At 55.3% G+C, this 14,540-nt stretch overlaps 1 protein-coding gene across 12 annotated transcripts in view; it reads right to left on the bottom strand.

Moving 5' to 3' along the window:
* DYSF (dysferlin) overlaps window positions 1-14,540 on the bottom strand; it is a 263,140-nt gene that overhangs the window by 200,535 nt on the left and 48,065 nt on the right. For all 12 annotated transcript variants that reach the window (XM_075931062.1, XM_075931054.1, XM_075931056.1 and 9 more), the window contains exons 5-11: window positions 13,263-13,383; window positions 12,147-12,334; window positions 11,736-11,864; window positions 9,956-10,018; window positions 4,002-4,052; window positions 3,648-3,678; window positions 2,602-2,717 (exon numbers count right to left, since the gene is read on the bottom strand). In XM_075931062.1, coding sequence (XP_075787177.1) covers window positions 2,602-2,717; window positions 3,648-3,678; window positions 4,002-4,052; window positions 9,956-10,018; window positions 11,736-11,864; window positions 12,147-12,334; window positions 13,263-13,383 — 699 coding nt within the window. The remainder of the gene's footprint in view (window positions 1-2,601; window positions 2,718-3,647; window positions 3,679-4,001; window positions 4,053-9,955; window positions 10,019-11,735; window positions 11,865-12,146; window positions 12,335-13,262; window positions 13,384-14,540) is intronic.

Genomic DNA, 14,540 nt, shown 5'->3' on the forward strand with positions numbered 1-14,540 from the left:
CGTTAATTACGTAACTGGAGTTGAAGTATCTTAAATCGCATTTTGGCACCGTCCACACAGCAGTGTCCTCATGTTTTGAGGAATAAGGGATCTTGCACAAAAGGGATTTTTTCCAACAAACGGCCTCATCTACACGGGGCTTTTTATCGCAAAAACCTCTTCCGCAAAAAGGATCAGCAGAAGATATGCACGTGAGAGCGCAATTTGCATACCTTCTGCCAAAAAAAATGGCAGTGTAGATCATAGAATCATAGAATAATAGGACTGGAAGGGACCTCGAGAGGTCATCGAGTCCAGCCCCCCGCCCTCAAGGCAGGACCAAGCTCCGTCTACACCATCCCTGACAGATGTCTATCTAACCTGTTCTTAAATATCTCCAGAGAGGGAGATTCCACCACCTCCCTTGGCAATTTATTCCAATATTTGACCACCCTGACAGTTAGGAATTTTTTCCTAATGTCCAATCTAAACCTCCCCTGCTGCACTTTAAGCCCATTACTCCTTGTCCTGTCCTCAGAAACCAAGAGGAACAAATTTTCTCCTTCCTCCTTGTGACACCCTTTTAGATATTTGAAAACCGCTATCATGTCCCCCCTTAATCTTCTTTTTTCCAAACTAAACAAGCCCAGTTCATGAAGCCTGGCTTCATAGGTCATGTTCTCTAAACCTTTAATCATTCTTGTCACTCTTCTCTGTACCGTTTCCAATTTCTCCACATCTTTCTTGAAACGTGGCGCCCAGAACTGGACACAGTACTCCAGCTGAGGCCTAACTAGTGCAGATGCAGCCTTAGAGAGTTTTCTTCCCAGACGGAAGGAGATGGGAGGCCCATCTCCCTCCAAGAACAAACTTACTACAATGTGTAAGTAGAGCAAAATTGAGATAGTTCATCAGGATTTATTATTTTCCTTGTTTGGGAATTTGGAATTAATGTCTGAGCTGGTAATGGTGTTTTCTCTCTTTTCTAACTAAAGCTGTTAGCGCCGGGGGGGGGGGGGGGCTGAGTACCTTGATTAATTGGTAGCTCTTTCCATCTAACCACTTTACTATGCTTGCAACTGTAGGTTTTGAGTTTTTTTGATAATAAGAGTTTGTTTATTTTTCTAATTAACTGGGACTGGTTGATTTGTGTCCCCTGAAAGGTCTGTCTGTGGGTCCCCTCTGTTTTTCCCAACTCCAAGCAAAACAGAGGTTGGGGCAGGGGAGAGTTTTACCTTAGGGAAGAGGTTTCCCAAGTGATCTCTTCCCTGGTTTTCTTGGAATTACTTGGGGTGGTGGCAGCAGATTCCCCCAAATCCGGGTATTAGGATTTTTGGGGGAAGTTTCTGTAGTAGAGTCTGTAGAGACAAGGTTTTGGGGTGCTCTTACAGGCCCCCAACCTCTGCATTTGTCGTGCCAGAGTGGGGGACAGCCTTAATACCCCTACATCCCTTTCTGCAGGACTCCTTCCAAGACAGTCACTTCCCATTCTGCGTGTAAGACACTGATTGTTCCTTCCTAAGTGGAGCACTTTGCATTTGTCCTTATTAACTTCATCCTGTTTACCTTAGAGCATTCCTCTGGTTTGTCCAGATCATTCTGAATTTTGACCCTCTCCTCCAAAGCAATTGCAACTACGCGCGCGCACACACACACACACACACACACACACACCCCGCTAGCTATCATCTGCACATTTTATCAGTGTGCTCTCTATGCTGTTACCTAAATCACTGATGAAGATATTGAGCTGAACCAGATCCAGAATTGATCCCTGAAGGACCCCGCTCCATATGCCCTTCCAGCTTGTCCGTGAAGCACTGATAACTACTCTCTGGGAACAGTTATCCAACCTGTTCTGCACCCGCCTTAGTAGGCTAAATAGGTTAGATTGTAGCCCCATCTAGGTTGTATTTCCCTAGTTTATTTATGAGAAGGTCATGTGGGACACTATCAAAAGCCTTGAGAAAGTCAAGATGTATAGTAAGTACCGCTTCCCCCTATGCACAAGGCTTGTTATCCTGCCACAGAGAGTTATGGTGTTGCTTTGACACAATTTGTTCTAGACAAGCCCATGCTGACGGTAACTTAGCACTTTATCTGCTAGGTGTTTTCGAATTGCTTGCTTAATTACTTGCTCCCTCTCTTTCTGGGGACTGAGGTTAAGCTGACATTTATCGGAGGCGACTCTATTTGTCCTTGTCCAGGCATCTGGACCCTCTCCCATCGTCTATGAGTTTTCAGGGATAATCGCTACCGGCTCAGATGTCTCCACAGTCGGCTCCTTGTGTACTATACATGCGCAAGAGGAGGCCCAAATCCAACGTTTTTCCTTTTTAGGTCGCCCTTAAGGAGAAAGTTCTCTTTCCTCTGCTCATCAGGATTAGGTCACTGCCAGAGGCAGGTGATTGGTTCACGTGGACCAAGGATCTGTTGGAGGACCTATGACACAATCAACACTTGCCCTCCCTCTCCGATTTCGTCCCGGTCAGGATTATGTAGCACAACTGGCCTAGCACAAACTCATTCAAGCCAACCCTTCGTGTCATCTCCAGGCACAATACAAGCCCACGGGGCCCGGAGATAGGTCCCCTCCTCCAGTGACAGCCAAATGGTACTTACGGGCGCTTCGTCCCCAGAGCCCAGCACAAACAGGCTGACTTTCACGTAACCTTTGGCGCCAGCAGAAAAGTCTTCGGGGTCAGAAAGCAGCAGCCACTTCCTGAGCAAGGCGTGCTCTGGAAGAGAGAAACCGGGTCGCTGGCGTATTACCGCCTGCCTTACAGGCTGGAAAGATTGCGTGGCATCCGAAGAAGGGACGGGGCAAAGAATTTTAGGGCAGAAGTTCCCAACCGCTGGGCCGCAGCCCACTGGCTGCCGGGCTGCGGTAATTCTGGGGGCCGGGGCTGAGGTACACCGCTCGCTGTGGCTGTTGGGGAGGCGTGTCCTGCCCCGCCTCTCAGCCAACCAGCGCCAGGGGCTGGGTCTCTCAGTCAGTTCTCATTCACAGGGCTCTCCGGTGCCCTCTTTGAAACACAACCGGTGCCCGCCAACAAGTCACGGTTCTTAAAGGGACAGTGTCACTCTGTGACATGTATACACAATTGTGTGTATAATAGAAGAACTAGAGGACACCAAATGAAATTAATGGGTAGCAGGTTTAAAACTAATAAAAGAAAGTTCTTCTTCACACAGCGTGTAGTCAACCTGTGGAACTCCTTGCCAGAGGAGGCTGTGAAAGCTAGGACTATAGCAGAGTTTAAAGAGAAGCTAGATAATTTCATGGAGGTTAGGTCCATAAAAGGCTATTAGCCAGGGGACAGAATTGGTGTCCCTGGCCTCTGTTTGTCAGAGGCTGGAGAGAGATGGCAGGAGACAAATTGCTTGATCATTGTCTTCAGTCCACCCTCTCTGGGGCACCTGGTGCTGGCCACTGTCGGCAGACAGGCTACTGGGCTAGATGGACCTTTGGTCTGACCCAGTACGGCCGTTCTTATGTGCATGCTTACGCCCATACATACACACATATGGGGAGAAATACATGTGAGGACCTCTGCATTTGGATCATGGTGGCAAAGAAATTGCCCCGTGTGGGCAAATTGAATGTCGAATTGCAGGTCTCCAGGGAGCCAAAAAAGTCACTCGCAATCTGTCACGGGTTCACTCACTTGGTTCTGCGTAAACCGTCCCGACATCCAGCTACAAAATCAAAGGAAAAACACAATCAAAGGCTGAGCCGCCGGCCACAGTGACTCAAACTAGCTAGAGTATGGGTTCCTAAACTGGGGAGCGTGCCCCCAGGGGGCGTGAGGAAATTCCAGGGGGGGTGCAAGGAGACCCAGTCCTCCCCCCCCCCCAATCAAGTTTGCTGCCCTGGTCAGTTCCTTTTTATTTTTTTGCTCAATACGTTTTGCTGCTATTTTGGGGGTGGCGTGAGGATTTTTCAAAATCAAAAAGGGGGAGTGATGCCGAAAAGTTTGGGAACCTCTGAGCTAGGGGGAGAGGAAATTGCAGGTCATTACCCGAAATTCCCCAATCACGGAGTCTGTCCGGAGGGACCGGGAATCGACAACCTGGGGGGGGGGGGAAGATGCAAACATGTCAATCCCATTTCAGAACAAACTCACAACCCTCCCTATGGAATCCCGAGCCTTCTCCGCCCCCTCGGCTCGGTGGCTTGCAAAGCCCTGCCGCCCTGCAGCCCCTTCCCCCCAGCACCAGCTCTCCACGGCGGGGTGAGGGGAACCCCGAGCCTTGCAGGCCCGAGTCAGGCAAGTTGGGGCCAGATCCAACCTGCTGTGCCTCCCGCCTCATCCCGTTCCTAGCCCATCCCACACGCAGCCCTCCCACCCCTACCCCACTCCTGCCCCCTCCCGCCCACACCCCACCCTCCAAACCCACTTCCCAGCAGCTCCCTCTCACACACTGAACGCTTCATTTTTGGCCGCCACCCAGAGCCGAGAGGGGCCCACAAAAACCTACTAACCTGGGACCCCCCGAGGCTCTGGCGTGTGAGGGGAATGGGGGAGTGTCTTTCTGCTTCTTAGGGGGGGGTCTCTCCTATTTGTGCAGCCCCTGACTGATTTTTCTGTGGGTCAGCAGCCCCCCGACCACAACAAGGTTCCCCACCTCTGCTCCAGCAGCTTGTGTTTAACCTCAGTGGGGGCCTGAGGTGAACCCCCTTGAAGCGGGGGAGAAAGAACCACAGCGTTCCGGAGTTTGGACCAGGCGGGACATCGGGGGGTGTGTCTACATTTAAATAATCGCGGCTTCATTTAAATTTCAATGGCTGCCGCGCTGAGCCGACAAATAGCTGATTAGCTGTTTGTCGGCTCAGCGCGCTAGTCTGGATGCTCCCGTGCCGACTTGAAAGCCCTTTATCGACCTCCCGGTTATGCCTCGTAGGATGAGGTTTACCGGGACAGTCGACAAAGGGCTTTCGTGTCAGCAGGGGAGCTTCCAGACTAGCACGCTGAGCCGACAAACAGCGGATCAGCTGTTAATCGGCTCAGCGCGGCAGCCATTGAAATGTAAATGAAACCGCGATTATTTAAATCGCGGCTTCATTTCCTTTTGCCGATCAGCCTAATCTACATGGCTCCATCGATGGAACCATGAAGTTTAGACACACCCTGGCAGACCAGGTGCCAGCTTACGCCAGGGTCCCTAGGCACTCTGAAAACGGACACAGGCCTGGCTGGGAACAGCCTGACTTCCCTGTGTGCCAGTGCTGTTGCAACAGGTATTGGATTTAGAGGGACGTGTTTCATGAGTGGTGTGGAGAAAGTGAAGAAGGAAAAGTTATTTACTTGTTCCCATAATATAAGAACTAGGGGCCACCAAACGGAACTAATGGGCAGCAGGTTTAAAACAAATAAAAGGAAGTTCTTCTTCACACAGTGCACAGTTAACCTGTGGAACTCCTTGCCTGAGGAGGTTGTGAAGGCTCGGACTATAACAGGGTTTAAAAGAGAACTAGATACATTCATGGAGGTTAGGTCCATTAATGGCTATTAGCCAGGATGAGTAAGGAATGGTGTCCCCAGCTTCTGTTTGTCAGAGGGTGGAGATGGATGGCAGGAGAGAGATGGCTTGATCATTACCTGTTCGCTTCACTCCCTCTGGGGCACCTGGTATTGGCCACTGTGGGCAGGCAGGGTACTGGGCTGGATGGACCTTTGGTCTGACCCAGTGTGGCCGTTCTTATGTGTCTGGACTTTCTGAACTGCTCGCAAGTCGCAGCCTGCATTAACGTCACTATTAACACCTGCCTCCTGTTGTATAAGATAACACTTACGCGTCTGCTCCGTGACCAGAGACGCGTTTGCTAAGGCTAAGGCTAGGATTTTTGCCGCCAGCATTGTTAGTAAAAGCCACTGACAGGTTGTGGGCTTGAAACAAAAAATTGACGCCGCTCACATGACCCGTCCCCGACGTTACTAACAATACCCCGCGGACGGAGGCGAGACAAATGGAGCTTGCAGCTGCTCCCGCCCTGGGTCTGACCCTGCTCCAGCTGCTGCAGCAGCTGTCCGGGGGCTGCTGCTGGTCACCAGTCAGCTGTCCTAGTAGCCCCAGGCTTGACCGCCAGCCAGATCTCTTGGCAGTCCTGGGGCTGGCAACTGGTGCAGGCCTGGCCAAGACGCAATCACGACAGTCCCAGGACCCACAGAACCATAGATCACTAGGACTGGAAGGGACCTCGCGAGTCATCCAGTCCAGTCCCCTGCCCTCATGGCAGGATCCAGCACCGTCTAGACCATGGGTTCCCAAACTGGGGGGCATGAAGAAATTCCAGGGGGGGCACGAGGCGACCCAGCCTCCCCCATCAAGTTTGGCTGCCCCGGTCAGTTCCTTTTTTTTTTTGCTCAATAAGTTTTGCTGCTATTTTTGCGGGGGGGGGGGGGGGGGGGATTTTTCAAAAATCAAAAAGGGGGCGTGATGCCGAAAAGTTTGGGAACCGCTGCTCTAGACCTCCATGACAGACCACAGATTTAGCTATGACACTGGAAAAAACCATCCAACTGGGGGGGGGGGGTCTCGTTTCCAAGGGGGAAATACTGGTTTACCACAAGTGGTGTCCTCTCCTGCCCAACCAAAGGACCACCATGACAAACCATTGGGGAACATAAGAACGGCCATACTGGGTCAGACCAAAGGTCCATCCAGCCCAGTATCCTGTCTGCCGACAGTGGCCAGCACCAGGTGCCCCAGAGGGGGTGGACTGAAGACAATGATCAAGCGATTTGTCTCCTGCCATCCCTCTCCAGCCTCTGACAAACAGAGGCCAAGGACACCATTTTATCCCCTGGCTAATAGCCTTTTATGGACCTAACCTCCATGAAATTACCTAGCTTCTCTTTAAACTCTGTTATAGTCCTAGCCTTCACAGCCTCCTCTGGCAAGGAGTTCCACAGGTTGACTACATGCTGTGTGAAGAACTTTCTTTTATTAGTTTTAAACCTGCTACCCATTCATTTCATTTGGTGTCCTCTAGTTCTTCTATTTAGGGAACTAATAAATAACTTTTCTTTATCGGCCCTGGAACACCAGTGGCAAAAAGACTTTGCTGACTGTTCCCCTCACAGCTATGAAGATCGGCACAAACTCTCGCCCCAGCAGTTTGAACTCTGAGGGAAGGGAATAAAGCCACCTGACCAGAAGGAATTTGATCACTGTACTGCCTGAACTCTGCAGGGAAAAGATTTCCAAGCATAAGCAAGAGACCTCCAGCAGGTTAGCCCGGGTCAGCCCTAAAGGGCCTTAACAGGTTACTGACTTTAGCAGCTTCTATTGCCTTTTGGAACCGAAGACTGTTACTCTCGTGTGTTTAAGAACATAATATAAGAACGGCCATACAGGGTCAGACCAAAGGTCCATCCAGCCCGGTACGCTGTCTGCCAACAGTGGCCAATACCAGATAGTCCAGGGGAAGTGAACTGAACAGGTACTGATCAAGCCAGCTCTCTCCTGCCATCCATCTCCACCCTCTGACAAACAGAAGCTGGGGACACCATTTCTTACTCATCCTGGCTAATAGCCATTAATGGACCTAACCTCCATGAATGCATCTAGTTCTCTTTTAAACCCTGTTATAGTCCTGCCTTCACAACCTCCTCAGGCAAGGAGTTCCGCAGATTCACGATGTGCTGTGTGAAGAACTTCCTTTTATTTGTTTTAAACCGGCTACCCATTAGTTTCATTAGGTGGCCCCTAGTTCTTATATTATGGAAACTAGTAAATAACTTTTCCTTATTCACTTTCGCCACACCACTCATGATTTTATAGACCTCTATCCTATCCCCCCTCAGTCTCCTCTTTTCCAAGCTGAAAAGTCCAAGTCTCTTTAATCTCTGCTCATATAGGACCCATTCCAAACCCCTCATCATTGTAGTTGCCCGTCTTTGAACCTTTTCTAACACCAGTATATCTTTGAGATGAGGAGACCACATCAGTACACAGTATTCCAGATGTGGGCGTACCATGGATTTATATAAGGGCAATAAGATATTCTCCATCTTATTCTGTATCCCTTTTTTAATGATTCCTAACATCCTGTTTGCTTTTTTGACTGCGTGGACGTCTTCAGAGAACTATCCACGATGACTCCAAGATCTCTCTCCTGATTAGCTGTAGCTGAATTGGTCTCCATCATATTGTACGTATAGTTGGGGTTTGTGTGTGTTTGTGGGTTCACTTGCTATGATCTTTTAACAACTCTTCATTTCTTTTCTTAATAAATCTTTCATTAGCTTAGTACCCACCTGGCTGCAAGCACTGGCTCTGGCAGGGGTGGGTAATAATTTTTGACGGGGGGCCACTCCAAGAATTTGGAAAGTGGTCGAGGGCCACACTCTTCCATGATATTAATGGTGCGGGGCCTGGGATGGAGATTGGGACAGACGGGAGCTGGGGGTAAGGGACTGGGGTGGGGGATCTGGGAGGGAGGGGATTGTGACCTGGGGCAGGGGCTTAGGAGGGGGTGTAGCGGTTTGGGTTGTGACCTGGGACAGGGGATTGGGGTGCAGGAGAGGACTCTGGCCTGGGGAGGGGTGTAAGAGGAAGGCGTGCAGGGTGTGGGTGGGAGGTGTGACCTGGGACAGGAGTGCAGGTGGAGGGGTGCAGGGATTGGGGCTGTGACCAAGGATAGTGGCTTGGGGTGCAAGATCTGGGAGAGGGCTGTGACCAGAGGAGGGGTGTAGGAGGGGATGCAGGGTGTATGGGGGCTGGATCTGAGCGGGGATGGGGGACGGTTTGGGTTACATGGTGTAGGGGGCAGGAGGGGGCAGAGGGTTGCGGGGGGAGGGCTGGGGTGCCAGACCTTATCTGGGCGGCTCCCAGCCAGCAGCCCAGCAGGATCCTTAACCAGGGTCCCTGCCCTCCATGCCCCTGTACGTGCTCAGAGCAGCCACAGGGCCACGTTCGCTGCTCTGAACTGAACGCTGCGAGACCGGGAAATAAGGGGGGGGGGCACTTCCCATGCTGCCTGTCCTGCAAACAGGCAGCTGCTATTGGCCAGAAGCCAGCCAATGGGAGCTACTGGGGGCGGGGCAGCATGAGAAGCCTCTCACCTCCCCCCCCCACCCGGGCTCTCAGTCGCCCACCTGGCCCCGCAGCCGGCTTTTCTGAGTGCCGAGCGGGGGCGGGGCAGGCTCAATCTGGCCCATGGACCATATTTTGCCCAGCCCTGGTCTCTGGTGTTGCATGTCAGGTGCGGTTGACCTGGGCTCCGTGACTGGTCCTTTGGGACGGGGAGGAGCCTGAATCGTGCTGTGACTTTTCGTGCATGGGACCGTCTTTCCCAAAGCCAGTTGGTCAGACTGGAGCGTGTACTGTCTGGCTTCCCGTGCACACTGAGGCTGGAGGAATTCCCGCCTGCTAGTTGGCTGGTGACACCGAACTGCACAACACATCGCCAGTGGCTTTTGCCCGCCTACCCGGAGGTTCACCCCCGGCCATGAGCCGCTCCGGACAGCTTAGCCACAGGTTCTGCTACGGTTCGGGTCAAAGATCCCCGGTCCAGGTCTGGCCAGGCCCGCGGGGTCTGTACGCACCTGGGCTGCCACTGTAGATTACGGCTGTCGCGCCCAAGCGGGACGCGGGACTTGTTTCCAGGAGGCAGCTCTGGCTGTCGTGGATTTGCGACCCAGCCCCGCACGTCAGGGGTGCTCAAAAGGCGGCTAAACACAGCCCAGAAGAACCTTTCTACAAAGGCACCCCCCGAAGGACGAGGGATCCCAGCATGCACTGCTCCATCCTCCTCCGAGCAGCCAGCCCTGCCCTGCAGCCCACCCAACCCTACCAGCGACAAAGGTGGCGGCAAATTGCTCCGCGGTGACCCAGCTAGATCCGACGCCCAGGCGAGCAGCAGGTGGCCACACACAGCTGGGTCCCACGTTGGGAGCCTGGCACAGCATTACTCCAAGGAGCCACTGGGGGCCATGGAGGAGGCCTTCGGCCGGTCGGTCGAACTTACCGTGATGAAGATGGGCTCGTCAAACAGCTCAGCCGGAGACTCAACGACATTGAAGAAGAAGATCTGTGCAAAACAGGAGAGAGCAAGATTGGACACGCACCCGAAGGGGCACCCGAGGGGCCAGCAAAAACCGGCGGCCCAGCAAAACCGGGGTCGGAGGCCGTGGGCCAAAGTGCTACGGGATCTTCGCAGCGGCGGTACCGGAACGTCTGGTGAGCGACAGTTCTCCACCTCCCGCCCGAGGAGCTCGGAGCCCTTTGACCACCGTGACAAATTCACTCGGGGACGAAACAATCTCAGTGGCAGGCAGGTAAACTGAGGCACCACAGAAGGACAGTACCTGGCCCAAAGCCACACCCCCGCAGAGAGGTCAACGGGCCTCAGAGCAGTGTCACCAGCTGAGGATCTGGCCCAGGGCGTCTATCGAGGAAGCGGCTGCGGTGACAGAGGGGGGCTGGCTCTGGAGGGAGTTTGGGCTGGCAGAGAAGGCTGCTGTTACACCCCCACCGCCCGGAACGGATTCATCTCGCAGGACAGCAGCGCTGGGAGAAAACGGGCCCCTCGTGCAGCCGGGGGCAGCGCTAAGGACACGGCCACGTCCGGCGACGGGCTGGGTACACGGAGCGACACACGGCAGCGAAAGGCAGACTGTGCCCACACTGCACTGCGGAGCTACCCCCAGCGGCCAACGGCCCAGGCGGGGGGCGGGTGTTACCCACACACCTGCTGGGCATGGCGCAGTGCCCCATCTTGGGGCACCCAGACCACAGAGAGGCTGTGAGTTTGCTCTACAGCGGCTGCCAGAGACCTCAGGAGTCATCTGGTCCAGCCCCCAGCCCAAAGCAGGACCAACCCAACTCAATCATCCCACCCAGGGCTTGGCCCAGCTGGGACTTGAAAACCTCTAGGGATGGAGATTCCACCCCCTCCCTAGAACCCATCCCAGCGCTTCCCCACCCGCCTCGGGAAATCGTTTGCCAGCCCTGGGGCCCTAGGGTTCTATGATGAGGCAGGCTCCGTCTCAGAGCTGTCCCAGGCCAGCTTGCGCTGAGTGGTGCACAGTGCTTCTACAGCGAGGCTTCACCCGGGTTTCTGCCCCAGAGGGTCGCCCTGGCTGAAAGTGGTTTCCGGCCGATGCCGGGTTTCCGGTTCGGTCCAATGGCTCTCAGCACCCCGCTGGACCACTGCTCCCGCTCCCCATCCCAGCTGCTCATGGGCCATGCGGGGCTCTCTGGCAATCAGAGCCCCCCCGAGGACCAATCCCGGCTCACTAGAGCAACCCTCGGTGGGGTTGGCATTGTCAATCGAGGTCATGACCAACAGCATCCGAAGCATTTCCTGGGGCACCTTCCCAAATCCCAGGGCAACGTCGACAGGCGGAACCGAACCCGCGACCTCTGGAGCCTGTACTTCCTGAGCTCATAGACTTTAAGGTCAGAAGGGACCATTATGATCATCTGGTCTGACCCCCTGCACAGTGCAGGCCACAGAATCTCACCCACCCACTGCTAGAATAATCCTCTCACCTATATCTCAGATATTGAAGTCCTTGAAACGATGGTTCAAAGACCCCAAGATGCAGAGAATCCTCCCGCTCGTGACCCGCTCTCCGCGAAGGCTGTAGAGCAAAACCCCTCTCTGTGTGAGGTCTAACGGCACGGTTCCCCACCTCCAATCGTGCGCAGTTGGGGGATAGGGGGGATCTTCGTGTGGCCGGGGGGCCCAGCCCCTGGCCCGAGGCCACCCCGCCCCCAGGCGCTGCCCGAGCGGCGGCACTCACCTCGTCGAAGCGCGGGCTGTTCCCTTTGCGGATGCGAGTGCGCCTCGTCTGCCCGGCGGCTGTCACTTTCACCACCGGCTTGATGTTGACGCCGGGCAGCTGCCGGCCCTCTATGACGCGCACCCGGATCTAAAGGCAGGCGGGGGAGAGAGGGGCTCACGGCCCATCGGACACCGGTGAGTGGCCAGTTCTCAGCCAACAGCCCCACTCCCTGGAATCAAGGGGGCAGCCCCCACGGGGGCAGAGGGGAGTGCGGGACTCGGGACAGTTTAACACCCGGTGGGGCCGGGAAGCCCCCGGGGCGGTTGTGCACCGGAGAAGGGTTCAGTCCCAAGACGGTGCAGTTAACGGGGAGGGAGAAGAGGAGCAGCCGGGAGAGGCAAACGTCACCCCCACGGGGCTGCGGCTCACCTGGAAGTCCTGCGGTTTGTTGGACAGCGGCTTCTTCGGGGCGCTTCTCCGCCTCTTAATGCCTTGCACGCGGTGTGACGGTGGCTTCTTGGGCAGCGTGGGCTGTTCCGACCCCGAGGGCCCCGTGGAAGGCTCGGTCTCATCCGCCGTCACGATGGGGTCTTCCGTGTCTTCCTCCCCGGCCGTGTCTGGAAGGCGGAGGGGGGGGGAGACACAGAACTGGGAACCGAGCCGAGGGAGCAGAGCGGGACCCCCAGACACAGGGACAGGAGAAGGGCCCACGGGGTCCAGACCTAGCCGGGACCGTCCCCGATAGATCTCAGAAGGGCTGGGCGAGGCCCCGAGTCAGTCCCAGCTCGACCGGGGGAACGCCGCGCTGGCACCGCGAGCGGCTGGGCTGTGCAGGGCCCGGACCCCGGCTGGGGCCACCAGCAGGAAGACGAAGGCGCCGCATCTCGCTGCCCTTGGGCACAGCTAGTCGGGAGAAACGCGCTGGGCACTGCCAGGCAAGGCCCTCAGATTCCCCCTCCCCCAGGTCCCCCACCATGCTTCGGAGGCCGTCACCGCCACCCAAAAACACAAGCAGCCGCCTTTGCACAACCCTGTCCTGCGGCACGGCATGGAGAGACTCCCCAGCTTCTGCAACTCCTCCCGACGCCTGGCACCTGCTGCCGCCCTCTCCTGCCAGCTTGCAGGGGTCTTGCTTTAACTCACTGGGCCAGGAGGGAGCGGCTGCTACACCCTGCGCCCGTTCATCACTTTGCTTTCACTGCCGTTGCTCAAGCCAGGTAGCATCCACCACCAACTTAGCAGAGTGCAGCCTAGAAATTCACAAATGCGCATGCAACCGAGCAAATGTACATGCAACCGTGCAAAGCGCATGCAACAGACAAATGCGCATGCAACCGTGCAAATGTGCATGCAACCGTGCGAAGCCACGTGCAACCATGCAGATGTCCATGCACCAGACAAATGTGCATGCAACCGTGCAGATGTGCATGCAACCGATAAATGTGCATGCAACCATGCGAAGCCACGTGCAACCATGCAGATGTCCATGCAACAGACAAATGCGCATGCAACCGAGCAAATGCGCATGCAACAGTGTCTCTTTACCAGTGACCGAGTCAAGCTCCGCTATGGACGGTGTTGGTTCAGGCGGGGTCGGAGGGGTAGGTGGGAAGTGAGGCGCCGCCCCTGGTGGAGGGGTGTAGGAAACCTGCAGGATGAGACAGGCCTGGGGAAGAGAAAAGGATCGTTACAAAAGGTTCGTATGCGACTGTACTAAGCCCTCGCACAACAAGCGCCAAGGGCCGGATGTGCGTTGTCCCCGCCTCGCATCCGCTATGGATCATTCCAGCTTGAGAGAAATTCCCGAGTCCCAAGTCCCTCCGGAGAGGAAGCACCTGCCTTGCAAATACACCTGGTAGGAAGGCTGAGTCGGCCAGTATCCCATAATGCCTCTATCTAACCCTCTTCCTTAGGAGATCGCGAAGCTCTTTACAAGGGGAGGGGGCCCGTACAATCCTATCCTTTTACGAAAGGGAAACTGAGGCCCAGAGAGGGGCCGTGACTTGCCCAGCAGCACCCACAAGCCCATGGACAGAAGCCCCGTCTCCGGCACGCCAAGCCTGCACACGCTCCGGGCAGAGGACTCGGGCGTAAAAAGGCTCCCGCCGGCCTTGTGGTCTGAGCTCGCTACGCTGCAGCGGGTGACCACGCGGCTGTGGAGCCGAAGGGAATCCTGCCTTCCCGTCTCCTGACCAATGATCGTTTTTATGGCCCAGGAAATTCCCAGTTCTGCGCTGGCTCTAGCCCCACGGCCAGGGCCGGCTCTAGGCAACAGCAAATCAAGCACGTGCTTGGGGCGGCACATTTCCAGGGGCGGCATTTCCAGATAAGCAGCCGCCCCCGAGCAGTGCCCGCCCCCTACTGGCCAAGAAATGCCAGAGCCCGAGGGGGCGGGGCTGGCTGTTTTTAGGCAAGTGGAAGGTGATTCAATAATCTGCCACTAGAGGGCAGCTCGAGACCGTTCCGTGTCTCTCCGATCCCGGATTGAGGAACACCCCGGGAAATGGAGAAGGGCTGGCGGGACAGAGACGGAGGCGGGGCAGGCCAGTGCGCGACTGGTACATAGTGTCGCGGGGCCAGAGACGTGGGTTCTAGTCCCAGTGCTGCTGGCGGGGATGCTATGGTACGCTGGGGGCTGTGATCGTCAGGGTCTCGCCATCTGCCAGACAGGGCGAAAGCCACTAATCCCCGAGAAGCTCAGGCACCCTTCGATGTGAAAGGCAAAGGCCCGACCCCTGGGTCCGAATAACCCGCACGTGCAAGATCAACTGTCAAGAAGGAGCCACTGTGGTTATTGCTACAAGGAGCTTTTCCCCCCATCGA

The sequence above is a fragment of the Pelodiscus sinensis genome, chromosome 5 (genome assembly GCF_049634645.1).
Source record: "Pelodiscus sinensis isolate JC-2024 chromosome 5, ASM4963464v1, whole genome shotgun sequence".
In the NCBI taxonomy this organism is placed as follows: Eukaryota; Metazoa; Chordata; order Testudines; family Trionychidae; genus Pelodiscus; species Pelodiscus sinensis.